We start from the raw sequence: 20789 nt of genomic DNA, 5'->3' as shown, positions 1-20789 counted from the left end.
TTTGATTAGTGAGTTGAAGTGTTCACGCCCCTATAAATCCCCATAGATCATCAAGTACATTTAGAAATGGATCTTTGTGGGGAGGGAGGTGGGAGGGGGGTTCAGGATGGGGGAACACATGTACACCCATGGCTGATTCATGTCAATGTATGGCAAAAACCACTACAATATTGTAAAGTAATTAGCCTCCAATTAAAATAAATAAATTAATTTAAGAAATGAGAAAAAATACAAAAAAAAAGAGAAATGGGTCTTTGAAGATGTTCTTGGAATACTTTCAGAAATTGTGAAAAATAGTGGAAGTACTGAAAAATGGGCAGATTTCTGGTTTTCAAGATGACAATATCTAACTTTGAAAGAGTACTCACCATACCCTTGGCACTGTTTTCATCACTGCACATATATCACCTCATTTAATCTTCACCAAATCTCCAGGAAGTAGGTATTATTTTTGTCCTCATTTTATAATTGAGGAAACTGAGTAATAGATAGTCATAAACTAAGCAAGTCATTAGGTAACTTGCTCAAGATCAAACTACTAGCATGTGCAGCAGCCAAGATGCTCGGGTCTGATGTTCACATGTTGATTTCCTACCCTCCAAAGATGATAGTGGACATCTTGGAGATCAAACCAGTCAATCCTAAAGGAAATCAGTCCTGAATATTCATAGGAAGGACTGATGCTGAAGCTGAAGCTCCAGTACTTTGGCCACCTGATGCAAAGAATTGACTCATTGGAAAAGACCTCGATGCTGGGAAAGATTGAAGAAGGAGGAGAAGGGGACGACAGAGGATGAGATGGTTGGATGGTATCACCGACTCAATGGACATGAGTGTGAGCAAGCTCCGGGAGATGGTGATGGACAGGGAAGCCTGGCATGCTGCAGTCCATGGGGTTGCAAAGAGTCAGACACGACTGAGCAACTGAATTGAACTGAACTGAAAGATGGTAGTATTAGGGGTTGGGCTTTGGGGGATGCTTCCTTCTGAAGGTGGAGCCCTCAGAGTGGAACTAGTAAGAAAGGCTCTAGAGAGATCATTAGTCCTTTCCATCATGTGATGAAGTTCTGGCTGTGACGGAATGTCCAGAAAGCACTGGCTGTGAACAAGGAAGAGAGCCCTCACCAGAAGGTGACTATGCTAGCACCTTGATCCTGGTCTTCTCAATCTCCAGAACTGTGAGCAATAAATTTCTGTTATTTATAAGCTACTCAGTTGGTTGTATTTTGTTATAGTGGCCTAAGACCAAAACTTGGTACTACAAAGCTGGGATGCTGCTGTAACAAGTTCATAAGAATATGGAAACAGCTTTAGAACTGGGTGATGGGCAGAGAATGGAAGACTGGAGGTGCATGCTAGAGAAAGCCTATATTGCCATAAATGGACTGTTAAAGGTGATTCTTATGAGGGCTCAGAAAAGAAAAGCTATTGAGAGAGCCTCAATCCCTCAGAGAATACCTAACAGGATGTTGGTGTTGGAAACCGGAGGAAAGACGATCTTTAATAAACAGGCAAAGAGCTTGGTTGAATTGTGCTGTGTCCTAGTGTTTGGTGAAAGGTATTAATAGAACTTGTGAGGAATGAAATTAGATATTTGGCTGAAGAAATTTCTAAGCAAAGTGTTGAAGAAGCATCCTGGTTTCTCTTGGATGCTTATAGTAAAAATGATTTAAAGGTGCAGTTGTTTATCAAATAGGATTCAGAACTTAAAAATTTGGAAAATTCTTATCATTATCTAGCATACTATATTTTACTCATTTATCATGTTTGTTCCCTGCAGGCTCACAAGAATATAAGTTCCGTAGGGGAGACTTCCCTGGTGGTCCAGTGGTTAAGAATCTGCTTTGCAATGCAGGGGACACAGGTTTGATCCTTGGTCAGGGAGCTAAGATCCCATGTGCCACAAAGCAATTAAGCCCGTGCCACAGCTAGAGAATCCTCCATGTGCCAAAATGAAAAATCCTTCATGACGCCACAAAAATCCTGGATACAACCAAATAAATATGTTTTAAAAAGAAAGAATTCTTAAAAAAAAAAAAAAGAAGTAAGTTCCATAGGGGGCAAGGGCCTATTCATTTACTGGTGAATCCCCAGTGCCAAAAGCAATGTCTGGCATAAAACAAATACTCAATAAATGTTTGTTGAATGAATGAATGAATAAGTGAGTCATGACTGCCAATCGTAGGCATCGCATAGGTTATGTCTTTTAACCCACTCAACTACCTTTTGAGTTATTATTATTTTTTTTAACCTTTTGAGTTATTAACCCCATTTTAAAGATGAGGAAATTGATGCTCAGGGAAGGTACATAACGTGCTGAGGGTCACCTGACCAATAAGTCATAAAGGTTGGATCCTAACCCGGATTATGTAACTCCAGAGTCCTTGTCCTAACCGCTGTGTGGTACTACTTCTCTATGAAGCTACGCTTTTAAAGACTGATTGGTGATAGGAATGGTGAGGGGGTCTCTAAGCTACTTCATGTGAAAGCTGTTTATGGGATGAGAAAGGCTTTTCACCTATAAAAAGCTTAACTTCAGTGAGCGTTTGTATATATGGAAACTACACCCAAATATTTGAAGAGCTGTAGCGTGGAACAAGAATTTGTTTATTCTGTACAGTCTGAAGGGCAGAAACTAGAATTAACAGAACAAATAAAGACAGTCCCTGAGCAAAGTACAGAAGCTGAGGGCGCAGGTAGGGTTGAGGCAGAGGGACACAAGTCCTGGGCTTTCAGGACTCCTTGACAACAGTGTGATTCATGGACTATAGGATGGCAGAACTTCTCAGAAGACAGGGGCATAGGAGCTTCTTGAAGCAAGTCATGTTAAATGCTGATACAAGGCCAAAGAAATGAAAGCAGAGAATAGGCCTGGGGTTAGAAGAAAGGGGTCATCATGAGGGCCTTTTCGGGAGGTTTCAGTATATTTCTGATTGGGATGCAGACGCAGAGGTTGGATTAAAAAGAAATGACAAGGGGGACTTCCCTGGTGGTCCAGTGGTTAAGACTCAGTGCTTCCAATGCAGGGGGTATAGGTTTGATCCCGGTTCGGGGGACTAAGATCTCATGAGCCACTAAGATGTCACATGCCACACAGCCAAAAAATTAAAGAAGGAAAGAAAGAAATGACTGGGGAAGGAATGCAGATAGCTTTTGGAAAACTTTGGCTTGAGAGAAAAGGGGAAAATGAGAAAAATCATTCAAGACCGCAGCAGAATCCAGGAGAGCTTTTCAAGATGGGGAAACCTCTGTGTTGGAAGGGAGTAGGGATTAAAGACTCTACCATATGGTGTCAGGAGTAAGTTTCCTTGTGCTTTGGAAAGAATGAGATGCAGGGCTGGGGACACCCCTTGGAGGTTTGAGAGAAACCTCAATCATGTCCATTTAGACTGCCTGTGGCATATTAAGAAATTTAAAAACTAAGATTGTTTTGAAAATATTTGGTGTATTTTAAATGCTTATATTTAATAAATGAAAATTTTTAGCATAAACAGACAAGAATAGAGTGATATTCACAATATACCTCCAGGCATTTTTTTGAATTAAAAAATTTAAGACTTTTATCAATGTAAGACAGGAAGTAAAGGAGTCCTGGCTCCAGAGTGTGGATGACTTTGGAAGGATGGGTGCAGGTCAGAAACCCCCCTAGAAGGCTTGGGCATGACCTCCAAAAGCCTCAGAGAAGTGGTACAGAAATGTCCCACTCTTACAGGAGTCGCAGAGGCCTGCTTGCCTTGGCCATAGGCGGTTCTGTCCTAGCATCCTGAGATCCAGGAGTGCAGCTCCACCTGCCGCTGACCTGAAGAGGCCGGGGCCAGGCATCCTGGAGGGGTCAGTGCCTGCGGCGTCCACAGGAGGGCAGTGTGGCAACTCAGAGGCCAGGACTCCAGTACCCCCTTACTTTCTCTATCAGAACCCTTCTCCTGCAACCCCTCCCCTCCCTTCTTCCTTCCTGGAGTTATTCCAGGGCTGTTCACCAACCCCCATAAAGGGGCAGACGACGGAAGCTCTTGACTTTTCCCTCTCTGCAGCTGGAAGACTAAGGCTTGTCATCCTGTCGCGCCCATAGTCCCACCCGTTTAAGTACAGGTGGCCTGGGTGGAAGTGTGGAAAGTGCGAAGGGGGAAGGGACAGGCCGGCGGTATCCTTGGCCCTGAGCGTGGCAGGCTTTGCTTCCGCCTCTCAGTTCTCCGGGCTTGGTTTGCAGTGCCAACACCTGGCACGAGGGGGCGCTACCACCCTGCAAACCCTGCCTAGCCGGTCTCTACTGCAGTTTGGGCTGCTCCTAGCCTGAGAGGATGGGGTGGGATCCTCTGGTCCCCTTCTCCAGCTTTCTTCCCTCCAGAATTTATGGGCAGTTTTGTGCAGGCTTGTGGTGGTTGGGAGGACCTCTGGCGCACAGGTCAGTAGAGTGGAGAAGACACTCTGAGGACACCTGGGATGAAGCTTAGAGGGATGAAGGGAAGAGAGACCTTCCTGCCGGTGCTCCAGGGTCCTGGCGCCAGCTGTCCTGAGTGTGCAGCCTAGAGGATTGGTATTTCCAGAAGAGCTGGGCTGACACAACCCAATACCAATCATCCTCCGATTAAGGGCAGGCTGTGGGGTTAGGGCTTCCCTGGTGGCTCAGATGGTAAAGAATCTGCCTGCAATGCGGGAGGACCTGGGTTCGATCCCTGGATTGGGAAGATCCCTTGCAGGAGGGCATGGCAACCCACTGCAGTATTCTTGCCTATGGACAGAAGAGCCTGGCCGGCTGCAGTCTACGGGCTGCAGAGTTGGACACAACTGAGTGACTAAGCACAGCAGTGGGTAGAGTTGGCACATAAGGAGGAGGTTTGTAGGGACAGAGCAGCTGTTCTGGAGATATGAATCTCTTCCCTCAATACAGTTTCTTTTTTGAACCTTTTAAAGATTGAGGTGAAATATACAGTAAATTTTCTAAAAATGTAGTAAACGTAAGTGCATATAGCTCATATAGGTTTTGTAACCTGTATATTTACTATGTCACATACTTCTTGCACATGTATAGAATACTTATGTATTCACAACTACAGCTGTTTTTTAAAAAATATTTATTGAAAACTTTTTATTTTGTATTGCATGTGCACGTTAGTTGCTCAGTCTTGTCCGACTGCAACCCTATGGATTGTAGCCCATCAGGCTCCTCTGTCCATAGAATTCTCCAGGCAAGAATGCTGAAGTGGGTTGCCATTCCCTTTTCCAGGGAATCTTCCTGACTCGGGGATCAAACCTGGGTCTCCTTCATTGCAGACAGATTGTTTGCCCTGGGAAGCCATTTTATATTGGGGTAGAGCCAGTTAACAGTGTTGTGATAGTTTCAAGGGCACAGCAAAGGGACTCAGCCATACATATACAATATTTATTTATTTGACTGTGCTGGATCTTTGTTTCGGCACATGGGATCTTGAGTTGTGGCATGCAGGATATAGTTCACTGACCAGGGATCAAACCTTGGCCCCTTGTACTGGGACCACGTAGTAGTCTTAGCCTTGGGGCCACCAGGGAAGTCTGTAACTACAGCTGTTTATGTATGTACATCACAGCTCTCACTGGCAATTCAAGTCAGCCAACTTTTATTAAGAGGGGCTCTTGTGTACCTAGCACCATTCTACTCTTTTCTAAGGAAGTGAGAACAGAAGGTTTGTCCGGTGGCTGTGACGGGATCAGCGGTGTTAACGAATCTTGGTCATTCCTCCACAGAAAGGGCAATGGCTGGCTGTATGATCTACCCGAAGTGCCCGTATTCTTGGAATCCAAAATGGGATGAAATATCTGCTGTGTCTGAATATACAAACTCATGGAACCTCAGGAAGATATCGTGGGACCCAGGGTATTGGGTCAGGGCAGCCACGCTCCTAGCACAGAGCCAGGCACTGAGCGGCCCAGGAGAGTGTTTTGAGGCATTGATCTTGCTTGCTGGCCTGGGGCTACATGTCTCTGGAAGCTGGGCGCAGGGTGACGTCTTTGACCACAGGCTGGATCGAGATGAGCTGGAGCCTGTCGCGTGTGTGTGAATCTGCTGGGCCCTTCTGAGGCCCCCGTCTTTCCCCTGCTTTGTGGTCAGCCTGGCCTTGCGCTGCCCAGACCCCATCCTGCCCCAGAGCAGGGAAGTGGCCCTAGCGGGAAATCAAGTGAGGGTGCAGGAAGTGATCCATGGTGAGGCAGCTTCCAGACCTGGCCCGGTCCCTGAGTCAGTGAGCTACTTCAGGCTAAGGACGTGGTTCCTTCAAGTCACTACAGTGTGGTCACCTCTTCTTTCCCCCCTACGGCCCCTCCAGACTATCCTCATGCCTATCCAGGTGTGACTCTTTGAGAGCAGGAAACTGGTCTTTTCCTCTCTAAGCCACAAAGTCCCATTGGAGTTAGGGAACCTGGGGAGACCTGGCCTTAGTCTGGAGGCAGAAAATCTGCTCCCTTGGGGTGTGGTGGCAGCCCCGGGCCTGGGGTGCCCAGTCCTGTTGTGGAACCGCAGGGTCCAGGTCTGGTGAGGGATAGGGGAGGACAGAGGGGGCTGGGCCTGGCTGGGGAAGGCTGGCCTGGAAGGCACCCAGCCACGGCCCTGGGCCAGGGTGGAAAATATGTGTGTGAGCTCATTTGGAAGGTGGCTTCTGGCCAGGCAGGCCTGCCTCCTTTCCAAGCCCTGGCTGCTCAGCCTCCTCGAAGAAGGCTGCCTCTGGGTCTCCCCAGTTTCCCAAGACTGTTTGAGGGAGGCAAGCAGAGACTTGGGGGGTGGGTTAGTGGGGGTATGGGGACCACAGAACAATGGAGCAACCTCACCTGGGGTTTCCCTGGAGCCTCAGGGTATGGGAACCACCCTGAAGGCCTCCTCCTCCCCCTAGGCTCCTGCCTCAGACTCTGACCTCCCTCATCCCTCCCCCACCTTCAGCACAGGAGCTTCGGGAAATGTAGGTTCGATCTATCTCTGGGTCATATAGATCCCCCGGAGGAGGAAATGGCAACCTGCTCCAGTATTCTTACATAAAGAATCCCATGGACCGAGGAGGGCTGCAGTTCATGGGGTCACAGTGAGTCAGACACGACTGAAGTGACTTAGTACACACACACATCCCTCCCCTAGCTGCTGCCTTTGTCCCATTCAGTTCTTCTGGCTTCTCAATGCTATGCCTCTTCCATTCCGTCAGAATACCTGTTCTTGCCCCTAAGCAGGAAGATGACTCCTGGCCAAGCAGATTCCTGAGGAACAGCCCTTCTCCCCTGTGCTCCTGTGACATCGCACAGCAGACAAGCACACATGTGCTGACAGATTCCACAGAACGCACACTGCCATGCCCATGCCCAGCTACGTGGGGATTCACACTGGAAGGGACACCAAAGAGACATGGTCAGAGTCTGCTTGTATAGGAAAAAAAGTCAGACAGGACTGGGTTTTAATTTTGGACTACCAAGCTGGGAGCTTGAGCAAATCTTATCTGGGCCTCAGTTTCCACATCTGTAAAATGGGGGCAATGTCAGTGCCTGTGTCCTTGAGTGTTGTGTGAGGACCTCAGCAAGTATTAGTTTCCCACCATCTCCTTTTAGCTGGAAAAGGAAGTGGGGATACAGAGTAGAGAGAGGACTGGGAAGTCCGTCAGACTGTGGGGAGATGGGGGCTGGCGGGGAAGGACGGGGAAGGACCAGCCCAGCTGCCAGATTGTGTGTGGGGGTCACTCTGCTCAGTCCCCTCTCCTCTAGAGAGCTCAGCTCCACTTAGGGCTTCCCCTCTCTTTTCCATCCCATGGACCCAGCGCCTGGCTGGCAGCCTTGGAGGCATAGGCCCAGATGATGGCAGGAACCTCCAGGAGGGAGGTGATGCCAAGGGTGTCCGTGGCTCCCCCGGAAACGTGTGGGGTGCTGTGGTGGGCAGAGTATAGCCTGTGTTCTGTGTTTGCCCCCAGTCCAGTCTCCCGAGAGCCTGCTACCCTGGGTTTTGCCCAAACCTCCTTGCAGATTCCCCTTGGCTCCCTTCTGGCTGCTCTAACTCACATGTGCTGCTTTCGAATAAAGGAACTTGGAACCACAGAAACTGGGTCAGGCCCAATGGACAAAGCAGGGTAGGGCCAGTGAATGCAGTGTTTGCAGGTCTCTCGGGAGCCACGGGGCCTCTGGTCTCCCCTCACCAGCCTGAGCTGATGGTTCACTCAGCTGGGGCCGGGTGGGGTCCCCCAGCTGCCTCACTGGGCTGGATCCCTCAGACCCAAGGCACGTCAGAAGCACGGGACTTGCGGCCTCCACCCTGCAATTCTCCCTGCTTGCGAAGCCTCTTCCACCTCTTCCCCCTTTGTCTCTGGTCCTCCATTCCATCTCTCCCCCTTGGCTTCAGAGAGCATCTTGTGATTCCAGAATCAGGGCCAAACAATTTCCTCGTGATGGGGAAACCACAGTCCAGCCACGGGAGCCCCAGGCTCCCCCCGCTCTTCCCTCTGGCAGTCCCCCACTCCCCGTGCTCCTCTGCTGGCTCCAGCTGTGTTTTGCAGAACTCCCACTGGATAACATCTGTAATTGCCTCCAGATGTGAGCCACAAAAACACAAAGGGGCCATGAGCTCATCTTTGAGCTCCTTGCCACACGCATGGGCCCCACTGCCCCCAGACGCCCCTGACTTCTCAGGGTCCCCCATCCCCTCTGGTGAGGGTGGCAGGGAGGTGGTATCCAACCCCACAGAGATGCACAGGCTGTGCCAAACAGCTGTTGGCAGGAGAGGCGCAGGAGGCCAGGCGTAGGGTCAGGGTTCCTGGCTGGCAGGAAGGTGGGGTACCCCTTCTGCCAAAGCAATCACACCCGCCAGCCCTGAATAGCAGCTGGATAGAACGCCTGGCCTAGGTGGGGCCCGGGCTCTTGGAGGCAGGCTGTGGAGGGGGCCTGGGCTGGAGCCCGGGGAGGGCCGGGCTGAGGCAGGAAGGGAAGGAGGGAAGAATGAGCGCTGCTCCCCTTCAGCTGAGCTGACTCAGCAGCTGATTCTTCCCTCCAGGCTGCTTTGGTGGAAGGGTGGGTCAACAGCCTGGGAACCCTGTCTAGGGCATCAGTTTCTAGGGAAAGAGGAAACAAAGCCTTGTCATTCTGCTCTTCCTATCTGACCATCCTGCCTCTCCTGGGCAACTGGGGTGAGATTCTCATTTGGCCAGATAGGCTGCTCCTAACTGGCCATGCGGCAACCTTCTCCCTTCTTGACTCTTCTGTCCCTGCTGGGGAGCCCCGGGCCTGGTAGAGGCTGAGGTCCTGAGGGCTGGGGAGAAGGGCCTGCCCCGGAGCCTTAGGCTGACTGTGACGGGGGATCCCCCAGCAGCCAGCACGAGGCCTGAGGAAACAGAGGGTCTGCGGCTGGGTCACACGACAGGGTAACGCAATTTAGGAAGATTTTCCGAGTAGCCTCAGCTTGGCCACTTCCTCTTGCCTTTGTAGTCCTGGGCCTGAGGCCACGTTAGGGTACAGTAGCTTTAGCTGGCCTCTGTGGACCACTCCCCTGCCCACCAAAAGCATGCCCGCCTCCCCCCCAGCTCTGGAGCCTGCATCCCTTTTGTCCACTGAGAATAAACATATTCCTTTATAAAAAATACCAAAACCCCGCCTCACGGAAAACACTGCAGGCCCCCCCCTGCTTTCCATTCCCCTCGCAGCCACATCCCAGGCACACAAACTGCAGCCACACAAAGAATGTGAAACACTGTTTATTCTTCGTGGAAAGGTTGAACAAGGTCAAAAATGTCCTTAGAGGGCAATGACCCAGCCCCGCCCTGCAGGTTCCTGGGGTCGGATGCCTCTGCCCCCCACCCCCACCCCACCCCATGCCCCTTGTTAACAAAAAGGAACGATTTGAAGGGAATTCATATATAATAATTATAATAAAAATATACATTAAACAAAACAAAAACCCCAAACAAGACAACTTTAGCCGAACTGCCAGCACCGTTCACCCCATTTCTCCCACCCCCCTGCCCCCCCACCCCTGACATCCCTTTCCTCTCACTGCCCCACAGGGCCTCTCATGCTCCCGAGTCTCTGGTACCATGACCACCCTCGGTGGCCGAAGGAGACTTCAAACAGGTGGGCTGGGTGGGAGTGGGGCAGGGCACCTGTAGGAAGGGCCGAGTGGCGGGGGGCATCGGAAAGCGAGGGGCTAACCTGACGGAGACGCGCAGGCAGGTGCCCTTTTGCAGAAGATGGCTGAGGCAGGCTGATCCTCGGCTCCCTAACGAGGTGGCTGCTCTCATAAAAAGTCCCAAGTCGCCGATCCCCGACGGGCACCCTCTCTGCCCCTTTCTCTGGCTGCCTGCCTTGCCCTCCATGCTGTCTGATTGAAGCCAGGGCACCCAAACAGAAGCAGGTGTGCCTCTCACGAGCCCTTCCTGAGAGCTCCAATGAAAAGTGCCCTCTCCCGGGTACCACAGCCCACCCTGTGGCGGCCCTGCCTGGCCCTCAGCCATCCACTCCTGCTGCGTCTCCCTGGTTCGCCTTTTGGTCCTGCCCTGTCCCCTCTGACTACTCTGCCCCTGGGTCCCTACTCCAGCTGCCTGCATTATGAGCGAGGTTCTTTCTCTGTGGCCCCCAGGCTTACCCCCTGGGGCTCGTGGGCCCCACCCCGGTGGGTGGGCCCCACCCCGGTGGCTGCACCCCTAGTCTAAGCTCTTCCAACCTTGACATCCCCATCCGAGGCTAAGGTAGGGAGGGTAGGGCTGTCAAGGGTTTCTGCAGCCCCAGTTTAGTCCTAATGGCTCAGGCTCCTTCTGTGGAAGTTCTCAGGGGCTGGTGGGGCAGAGGCAGATGTTTGAGGAGAGGACTGGCCCTCGCTTAGCTTTCCTCCCAAGGTCTTAGGGTGGCTGTGTAACCCACACTCTCTCACTCAGGGTCACCTCCCACCACAATAGGATTAGATTTCTTTTAGCCAGAGAGAGTGGTGGGAGGCTGCCAACTGGGTACACCTAGGGGATTGCGGGGCTGAAGTGCCCAGAGCCTCCTGAGGTCAGAGTTCAGAGGTTAAAGGTATGTCAGGGAATGGAAAAGGAGCAGATGACCCCATGTGACCTTTACCAGCGAGGTCTGAGGGTCCTGCCTTCAAGTGCAGAGCCCAGACATTCAGATGGGGCTGAACACACACCAAGCCATGGGGGCCCCTGAGGGGCAGGGTCTGGGAGGGCGGCCCCTGCTCAGCCCCTGGGGGGACCCATCTAGGGAAGAAGCAATGCCAGCGTGGAGGGTGGGAGAGGCCAGTCATGGGACAGAGAAAAAGGGACAGGGGGAGGGCTGGGGATGGGGCTGGGGCCGGGCAGGAGCAGCCCACCCACCACCACCTGCTGCCACTGGCCTTCAGAGGCAAAGTCCTCGTGGTAGGAGTGGGCGGGCGGCAGTGGGGGTCAGACCTTGTCCAGCAGGGAGCGCTGGCAATAGAGCAGTCGCTTGGGGGTCCCGTGACGTCTGAAGAAGAAGACGGCGAGGCCCACCGCCAGCACCAGGAGCAGCAGCAGCACGGGGAGCACCACGGCGGCCGCGCTCACTGCCCCGCTGCCTTCCTCGTCCACCTCGATGATGATCACCTCCGTCTCCTCCTCAGTCCCCTCATCCGGCTGGCCCCCCGATGATGGGCAGCCCATCCAGTCCCGCAGGGCTGATTTGGGGTAGCCCGGCTCAACCTTCAGCTTCTGGTTGTTGAATTTCCAGTACTTGTTCCCCTTGTAGAAGTAAGTGAAGACTGCAGGGTCAGCAAGAGGGTGGCATGGAAGCCGCGAGGTGGACGCGGTGTCCGGAGAAGAGCCAAAGAGAGAAGCAGAGCGGAAGAAAACTGTTAAGTGTGCAAGCTCGCTGAGTTCATCTCCTCATCTTTCTGAGCGCCCGTCTCCTCAGCTGTGAAGCTGGGTAACTATAGCACCAGGCTGAGAGAGCGGGGCAGATCGAAGAGTCTGAAGTGCAGGAAGCACTTAGGGCCTGGCACAGGGCTCCCCGGTTCTCAGCACATCCATTTTCTACCCGACACTCTCGGTCTTTCATCCTGCTCTTCCTTAACTCCCTGTTCCTGTCCTCCCTTCACTGACACCTCCCGTACCCCTCTCACCTTCGTCACTGCCCATGAATGACCCTCTGGGAGACTCAGGGATTCCTTCCCAGACCTTGATGTTTTTGGGGTATTCGCTTTCCACTATCCTGAGCTCCTCGTTGAAACGGTAATACCTAGAGGAGAGGCGGGGAAAGGAAGCGGCTTGACACTGGGCACATCCTCCAAGGGGAGTGACCTGGGACTGAATTCACTAGTGAGCAAAGGGTGGGGGACAGGGGTTTTGACTAATGAGGGCCTGCAGCTGAAAGCAGCGGAAGCTGGGGGTGGAAGGGAGGGCCCAAGCTGCAAGGAGCCACCAGCAGCCCTTAATGACAGTGCCTGGCAGCTGGGGCGGAGGCATGGTGCTGGGGGCAGGAGGCGTCAAATGACCAGGTCTAAAATGATGGTGACCGGGTCATATCCCACTCACTCAGCACCCGATGGAGGCTGCCTGTTGCTAGGCAACAGCAGAGGCTCAGCCAGTGCCTTCTTCAGGGAGACATCTCGGGGGGCAAGTGGGTCTTCCACTAGAATTGAGGGAATCTGGTGGGTGGTGTATGGAGGAAGGCGAAGTCTTACTTGTTTCCTCGGAAGAAATAGGTCTTTCCATTGGGCATCCAGAAGAGAGCAGCATCAATCCTGTCAGTAGGCAGTCCTCGGCCCAGCTCCTTAATGTGCTTGGGGTAGCCAGGCTCCAGGGAAGCTTCGTCAAACACCCAGTGCTTGTCTCCTGGGGTGGGGAGGGGAGGGCAGGATCTCATTCCACCTGGGGTCTTTGGAGGAGCCAAGTGGAACATGCTCCTCCAGGGAGCCCCGCCCACACCCAAAGACTATGGCAGAATGTCTGGTTACCTTTGAAGAAGACAAACTTGCCATCCTTCCTCTCATAGGCAGTGTTGATGGATGCGGGCAGGCCCCGCCAGAACTGGCCGATGGGCATGGGGTATCCGTCCATCACCTGGTTTTTCCTTACGCGCCAGAACCAACGCTCCTGGGAGGCAGTTCATTCAGTCTTTAGCTTTGTCCTCCAGCTCAGTCCCCAAAGCTCCCCCACTGCCTCAGTTTTATAGGTTGACTTCCCTGGTGGCTCAGATGGTAAAGCGTCTGCCTACAATGTGGGACACCCAGGTTCAATCCCTGGGTTGGGAAGATCTCCTGGAGAAGGCAATGGCAACCCACTCCAGTATTCTTGCCTGGAAAATCCCAAGGATGGAGGAGCCTGGTGGGTTACAGTCCACGGGGTTGCAAAGAGTTGGACACGACTAAGCGACTTCACTTTCACCGTGTTTTGTCCTCCAGCTTTGGTGTCCACCCTGCCACCCGGTCACAGAGCCCTTTTGTCCCCCACACCAGCCCACTTCTTCCTCTTACCTTGAAGACAAACATCTCCCCTCGAAGCATGGCCACGGTGTCAAAGTTCCCATCACAGATGTTGGGCCCATAGGTGGGATTTTTGGGCTTATCGGGGACGGAAGGCCTGGAGGTGGTCCTGGGTTGAGGGGGCATCTTAGTGGGGGATCCTGACTTACTCCCTGGAACATGAGGGGCACTTCAGACTTTGGCAGAGAAGGAGGAAAGGACAGACACATGGGCAGAAAACACCTTGTGGGGAGACTGAAGCAATCAGCTGGGAAAGGACAGAAAGGGTGGGGTCAAAAGTGGGGGCGATGGAGGTGGAGTCATGGGGTGGGGGTGGGGGAACAAGAAGACTGTAGGGCATGAGGGAGGGGGAAATGCCCAGGCCAGAGAAAGCTGGAGGAGACAAGCAGCAGAGAGAAAGGAGCAGATGTGGGCATAGGTTAGTTACCATAAAGTTGCTGGATGCCCCGGCGGTCATCATCAGGCAGCACGAAGTTCTCTGTGTCCATCCACTGGTAAAAGGGTGCCATGATGGCCGAGGGATCGTTGGAATGCTCAAGGCCCAGGGCATGGCCCAGCTCGTGCACAGCCACCAGAAAGATGTCATTCCCTGGAGGGACGGGACTGGTTATGATGGCAGCCTGGGTCCCTCCCCTCAGACTTGCGCTTCCCCATCAGAAGTTTCACAGTGAAGCCTGACTGCCAAATTTTCTACCCGAAGTGACCAAATCCTGAGTTCCAGCCTCATATCTGGCAAATGAGGCACAAAGCCAGTCAGCAACTCTTCTGGGTAGAGGAGAGACTGGCCGGATCCCAGTTCCAGCGAGGGTTGTGTTAAGAGAAGCTGAGGTCCTATCTGGGCCTCAGTTTCTCCCAGGAGCCAGACCCGACATTTGCCTGGAAAAGTGGCTGATGCAGATGCTTCAAGGTCTTTGACTGGGAAGTTAATTATTGGGCGAGAGAAGGGACCAGATGTAAATAAGTCAAAACAGGATTCCTGCCTTCCTTGGAAGTCAGACCAGGAGATCTTTGTGGTTCCCAATAAGCCCTGTGATTGGGGGTGGGGGGGTGTCTGAGGTTTGGGGAGGAGGCCAGAGAACCCGCATGCAACGACTCTTGACTCTCGGAGGCATGAGAGACCCAAGGCTACCTCGCTCACCATTTAGATCCTCATTCCGGACAGTCCAGGGCTCGGCAGAGTCAAAGTGGGTGTCCCCTCCAATGTTGGGGCCTGGGAAGTAGGCATGGGCCAGGAAGCCACCCTCGCCATCGAAAGGCGTGCTGTCACCATGGAAGCCCTCAGCAAAGAAGATCATGATGTCGGCCTGCTTCTCGTGGCCCTCACGGATGTAGGCATAGGGTACCTCTCGGAAGCGCAGTGGCGTGGCACTCTCCCACACTCGGAATGCCTTGCGGATGGCCTCAAATGTGGCATACTCGCCCACCTTGGGGGTGTAGTTCTGGATGCTGAGGTCCAGCCACGTGGGGAGAGGATGAGAGTGTGTTAGGGGCAAAACTCTCCTTCCCTGTACTCTCCCAGGTCTGACTGAGCCGCCCAGCCATCTTTGTCTGACCCGGCACTTCTGCCGTCTCACGATGCCTCTGCCCCAGGAACCAAGGGCCTTCTGGCCATGGAATATACCCTCCAGGGACTGCACCTCTCTCCAGGATGGGAGCCATTTTCCTCCCTACTCCCAAGGATGCTTTGCAGGAACAGGGGTGAGTACGGAAGGGGGCCTCTGAGTCTCTAAGCATCCCTGATAGGGAAGGGTAACGTGATGTGAGAAAGGCCGCTTGCCTGTTGGACTCACCAGAAAGTGATCTCGTTATGCTGCCATTTGAGTCCCTGGATGGCATAGCGCTTCCTTCGAACATTGGCCTTGATTTCAGCCCCAAACTTGTCTGGAACACCACAGCGGGGGCGCCTCATGGCCCTGGGGTGGGTTGGGGTGTGGGGATTGTGGTCAGGAGAGTGCATGAAAGAACAACGTTGGTCTTCAGAGTAGAGGGGGAATGTCTGGCCTCAGGGTCCGTGTGGGGAAGAGTGAAGATCATGAGGTTCGGGTGAACAGGAGAGGGTCAGGATCATCTTGTGGGGATAAGGTACACGGGTAGGGTTAGGCATTTAAGGTGGCAACCTCTCTGCTGTGTCATGTGGGTGGGTGCTGGGCAGAATTCCTGCCACGTTCTAGCACTTACTTCATGGTGTCTGCATCAGCCTTGCCTGTCACTCGCAGACCATAGAACCTCTGCATGGCAGCGATGGCAGCTGAGAGGGACTGGGGTGAGCGCTGTGTGTGGGTCCGCAGGTCTCCAGGGGGCAGGTAGCCATACTGCTGCAGCCAGGCCTGTGGGGAAAGGGGTGTGGCTTGGAGCATCCCCACCTGGCCCAAGGGGAGCCCCTGCCTCCTCACGGCACCTGGAACACACGCCTTGCTTGGCGTGGAAAGGGCCATGAGCTCCCAGCCTGGCTCTGGCAGTGGGTCTGGAAGAACTCCCAGGCTGGACCCAAACTCTGGCCCAGGTCCTAGAATGGCTGATCCTCTTGGAGGGGTGGGGAGCCACAGCTCCATGCTTTGGCTGTAACTCTTTTGATGGGAGCCCTGGTGGTTTAATTGAGTTCTAGGATGTCTTCTAAGAGCCGAGATCCCTTCCAGCTCTTTCCTCCTCTGTGTCAGTGTTCTTGTAAATACTGCATGTTCTACCTGAGGCTGGGGTATGTCCCATGGTAGATGGAGAAGGGAGAGGCTGAGGGGGCTCCACTTTGAGGCCTGGCATGAGGTTCTCCTGGGACAGGCATCCCTCCAGGATATACACAGCTCTGAGATCTTTTTGGAAGGAGGGCAGAAAAGAAGCTAGGGCTCAGGCTGACTGCTGAGAGAGGAAGCTGGGGTCTTTGGAGGCGGTGGGGATGTGACTAGACAAACAGCCAGGATCCTGCCACTGTCTCTACCCAGGCAGCATGAGACCGAGGACTTGGGACCTAATATCCCACTTAAGGTTCTCAAAAGAGGGAGTGAGAGATTGAGGTGGTGGTTAGCATTAGGGTTAGTATTTTATTTAGTATTTTGGTGACTGTAGTTTATTTCAGGTATGGTTTGAATTGTTCATAATATAAAGGGTGGCATATTGCCTTAACATAACGTTATATTTTTGGTGTTTGATTGAAAGGTATACACACTGCAAAACCCTGTTGAGGAAAAAGTCAGCCTTTATTCTAAGAACAATAGAGTGTTTTCCTAAGGTTGGAAAAGTAAAATGAGTCAAGTTATATATGGAACATAAACATGCTCAGAGCCTCGATGGGGAGATACTTCTAACCCTAACCCTAACTCTAGTCCCTGCTCCAGCTTTGCCTTCTTAAAAGAGTCCAGGGTGAGGGGCTACAGGTTCCTGGGATGCGAACTTGGAGCAGAGGTGCATCCCCTACTCCAGGTCATTAGGATGGCTCTACATGTGGCCCTTGCCTCCAGGGCCAGGCCTTAGGGATGGAGCAGTGCGCTTGCATTGGGGCTGGGGGTGATTCAGGAGCAGCTGACGGGACCTGAGCCCGCAGGGGCAAGAATTGCAACATGGTTCTGGGAAGTGATCCCCCAAGGCTGATGACGGGGAGTTAGGGATCAAGATGTAAACAACCCAGCTTTTCCTCAGCCAACAGGCCTGGCCAGAACAACCCCAGCACCACCCGCTCTGAGAGCCCCTCCTCGGGGTGGGGGAGGGGGAGCAAAGTTTAACCTCTGGGGAGCAGAGCAGGAGGCTCTTATCCCAGGCTGCTCTCTGGGGAGCTCTAAACCTGCCCTGACCTGTGCTGACTGATGCCACAGCTAGTGCCTGCAGGAGACCTGCTGTGGCCCTGTGCCCAAGTATGCAGGAAACTCCCTCTGCCCCTGGCCTCACCTGTAGGGTAGTCACACCCCTGGGCTTATGCCCTCTGTTAGGGGAGCAGCTGCTTTAACTTTGAGAAAAGATGGGAATGGCCCACTGCCGTTGGAGCCGGCAGGAAGACGGAGATCAGGCCCCCCGAAACCCTCAGGGGGGCAAAGCTCATAGGGCAGGATGACAGAAGGGAAGGCAGCAGAGAGGTGGGGGAAACCCACATCCGGGAGCTCTGGGATAAATCCCTCTTCGTGAAGAGTCTTTCAAGCAGGCAGACAGGTCTGAATATTCACACCCACCAACCTCCACCCCATCCATATCCAGTCGAGAAAGGTGGGGACTTAGTCAAGAAAGGGACTTTCTGGAGTCGAGTGAGCCGCAAGTGCTGGAAAGGAAGTGCCCCCCATTCCTCTCCTCCTCCCAGGCCTAGGCTCTGAGCAAAGCAAGAACCACAGAGGAGACTATGAGGTCTGAACCACAGAAGAGAGGACTCTTGTGTCTGCGGCCTAGTGGGGGAAGGGCCAAGTGCCAGATTGGCCAAGGGGAGGAGAGGGCTGTCCATCCGGGAGCTGGTGCAGGACTCCGGAGGTGCTAGAAGGGAGCTGGCGGCCTGAGACCTTGGGCCACCCCAGCTCTCTCTCCCTCCAGATAGGCCCGGAGAGAGAGCAACTAGGTAGGATCAGAGAACTCAGTTGGCTGGCTTTGTCTTGAAAATTGAGAGGTGCAAGGTATTCCCCTAGGGGGAAGTCAAGGACAAGGAACCCTTTCCATTCCTGGGCCCACTTCTCTGGCCTTAGCATCCTGGAGAGGAGTTTGGGGGATCTCTGGCTCTTCTGCAGGCCCCTGGATCCCAGCCTCTGGGCCTGCTCCTCCCTCCTTCTGCCTCCCACCCCTCCAGGGCTCAGAAGCAAACGGTGGTTCTGGCATTGCGACTGCCCATGACCCACTTAATACAGAGCCAGGTCTGCCGCCCCTCCTCTAGGGGACCTAGTGGGGCAGGGGAGGGAAGGAAGGCAGGGCTGGTGAAGTTGGCAGCGGGAAGCCCCCCAGATGCCCAGGCTCCTTTTGTTAGGAGCTCTCCTCTTTAGGCCTCTGATGAAGACTCCAGGCCTGGAAACAGGGTGCCTCCTCCTGGACCAAGTCAGGCTTAGCCCGGGCAGATTTTCACTCTCCCTGGTCGCCCCCCTTCCGAGGGCCACACTTCTGTCAGCCTCAGATCCCTTCAGGACAGAGAGAGTGTGTTCTTTCTGGAGAGGTTTCCTCCGGGGGTGGGACCAGGGCCGGGACCAGGAGGGAGGAAGCCAAGTCCAGATCCCCTCCCCCTGCTCAGGGGCCCTTCCCTGCCCCTCCCGACCGCACCCAGGCCCTGGCCGAGCTGAGTGGGCTGGGATGGCCCAAAATAAGAAACTGATCAAATCCGTCTCCCACCTTCACCCCAAAATAAAAGAGAGAGGAAAAACTTCCTCAGACAACTCCCACGCGGCTTCCGGTGGGCCCGGTGGGCCAGCTTCGGGGAGGAGAGGTGGGGGGCAACCGAGTCAGCGAAGACCTGTGCGGGCGCCCTGGACCAGGCCCTCACCCCGCTCCCCGTACAACGCCCCCAAGTCTCCGTGCAATTAACACAAAAAAGCAATTAACCAAAACGCCTAAAGGCGCCGAAGGGGGAGCGGGGTGAGGCGGCGGCGGCCGGGTCGAGCCCCCAGCTCACAAGGAGAGCTTTGTGTGTCCGGAAACGCGGGCCAAGGCGCCAGCGCCGTGACCCTCGACGCCAGGGCTGCGGGCCGGGACGCTGAAGGACCTCTCGGGGAGGCGGGGGTGGGTTGGGGGCCGGGGCCGCTCCGCCGTCCACCCCCGACCGCACCTGGCAGCCGATGTGTCCGAAGAGGGTCGGGACTGCCCGGGAGGCGGCGGCGGAGGGCGCAGCGTGGGGGGCCCGGGCCGCGATCCCCTGAGCCTCGCGGCCGGCCGAGCGCCTGCGAGCTGGAAAGTTGAAGGAACAACAAACTAGCACAGGACAAGAAACCAGGACAGCGCGGGCTCTCAGCAGAGTCCAGATATTTATCAGGCTCCCGACCCGTTCCAGAACTGAGCTTAGAGCCCAGGGGAGCTGGGGAGGGGTCGGGAGGGGGCTCCGGCTGGAAAGCTCTTCCAAGGAAAGGAACGGGACAGAAAGTCGGCAGCGCGCAGTGAGTGGGGTAGTGGGTGGTTGGAGGAGGCAAAGTCGATGGACTTGAAAGTTTGGAGATGAGGACGGAAAGGAGAGGAAGTGGAGAGGAAGGGGGAACCTGCAGGCCGGAGGAGCCGGCATCCCGAGCGCTCGCCCCTCCGATCCGGGGCTGCTCTCTCGGAGACCCCCGGGCTCGCCTCCCCCGGCGCGACTCCGGACAGGGCCGGAGGAGCTCACTTACTTCGGGGCTGAAGCTGCTCTGGGCAGAGCTGAGGGAGGCGAGCGCGGAGGCGAGCGTGAGCACGGGGAGCAGCAGACTGCAGGCGGGTCGTGGGGCGGGAGACATGGTCCGCGACTGTCCGGGCAGCCGGGCCAAGCGGGCTCCGCGGCCGGGCCCAAGCCCTGGGGTCGCGCCGCCACTCCCTCGGGGCGCCTTTGTCTTCCGTAGGCACTGAATCTGGATTCCCAGAGCGCTGTCCACGTGGAGATGAGGGGATCGGTCTTGAAGGCGCCTGTTTGCTCGTCCCCTCTTTCCCGTTTTTTGATCTTTCTTCTGCTTAGTCGGCGAACTGGATTGCGAGCCCTCTCTTGCTCTCTTCTCTGGTCCCTCCCTTCCACAGCCTCCCTCCGCCCCCGCCCCTATGCCCTCCTTTCCCAGTGCGGACGTGGTTGTTTCAGCCTGAATCCAATTACAGCCAAAAGTCGGGTTAAAAAAAAAAAAAAAAAAAACTCCTAAGTTGCCTTTCTGTGGTGGAGGCTGCCATCTGCAGGGGTTGAGGCCGAGAGCGGGGGGCTTGGGGGCACTCGGGACGGGATGTGGGACACTTTCTCCTTCTAAGCATATTTTGGGTGGCTTGATTCCTCTGCTTTCAGCATTTGTCTCACTTCCGTGGGAAGTGCTAGGCTCAGTGGTGGGGCAAACAAGGAGCTGGGTCTGGGATGGTGGTGGTGGGGTCTTCCATGTTCAAGAGACCTGGTTTGGGGGTTTTGTCTGCTGGGACCTGTGGCTTGACCATATCGAATTTTTTGTCCCTTATTCTTGACAACCACCTGTCCCTCCCCTGCAGGGCGTCGTGGGGGGGGAATGCAACAATAACAAAATGCAACTACCCACTGACAAATCCCACCACATTGGATCTGGAGGTCCTGTTTGTACAAAGACACATGTGCTCCCTTTATTATTGTCCTTTGTGATCTTAAACTATTGCCCCTTAAACTACAGCAGGAAAGGAGTGCAAGGCCATGGCATCTGAGGAAAGACAAATGAAGTTTGGCAAGACTGCAGAAAAGAGGGGCTGGGAGTCAGGACTGTGGGGGTTCCACCTCTACACTGGAAAAGGA

General features: G+C 54.2%; 2 protein-coding genes across 2 annotated transcripts in view; one reads left to right on the top strand and one right to left on the bottom strand.

Annotated features, from left to right (window-relative positions):
* Positions 1 to 20789, top strand: part of SLC7A7 (solute carrier family 7 member 7) — an 85529-nt gene that overhangs the window by 15522 nt on the left and 49218 nt on the right. Inside the window, exon 3 of the mRNA XM_086322329.1 lies at positions 14946 to 15124. The gene's annotated coding sequence lies outside the window, so the exon portion shown is untranslated. The remainder of the gene's footprint in view (positions 1 to 14945; positions 15125 to 20789) is intronic.
* On the bottom strand, positions 9671 to 20172 carry MMP14 (matrix metallopeptidase 14). Its single transcript, XM_086322324.1, has 10 exons — positions 19690 to 20172; positions 15605 to 15753; positions 15217 to 15339; positions 14565 to 14872; positions 13854 to 14015; positions 13418 to 13578; positions 12899 to 13037; positions 12626 to 12776; positions 12065 to 12180; positions 9671 to 11704 (listed from the first exon to the last, which is right to left on the bottom strand). The coding sequence occupies exons 1-10, from the start codon at positions 19792 to 19794 to the stop codon at positions 11370 to 11372; spliced, it is 1749 nt and encodes a 582-aa protein (XP_086178450.1). The 5' UTR covers positions 19795 to 20172; the 3' UTR covers positions 9671 to 11369.

The sequence above is a fragment of the Bos grunniens genome, chromosome 10 (assembly GCF_055505025.1).
Source record: "Bos grunniens cultivar Pamir isolate PY7600 chromosome 10, Bosgru_T2T1.0, whole genome shotgun sequence".
Lineage (NCBI taxonomy): Eukaryota > Metazoa > Chordata > Mammalia > Artiodactyla > Bovidae > Bos > Bos grunniens.
This window is presented reverse-complemented; position numbering and strand designations above follow the sequence as displayed.

Bases quoted from the DNA above. Each gene is read 5' to 3' on its own strand.
- MMP14 (XM_086322324.1), bottom strand. From the start codon at position 19,794: ATGTCTCCCGCCCCACGACCCGCCTGCAGTCTGCTGCTCCCCGTGCTC. The intron at 14,016-14,564 runs GTGAGCGAGGTA...CCGTCCCTCCAG, and splicing joins CCGGAATGAGGATCTAAATG to GGAATGACATCTTTCTGGTG. The intron at 11,705-12,064 runs GTGAGAGGGGTA...CTGACCCTGCAG, and splicing joins ATTCATGGGCAGTGACGAAG to TCTTCACTTACTTCTACAAG.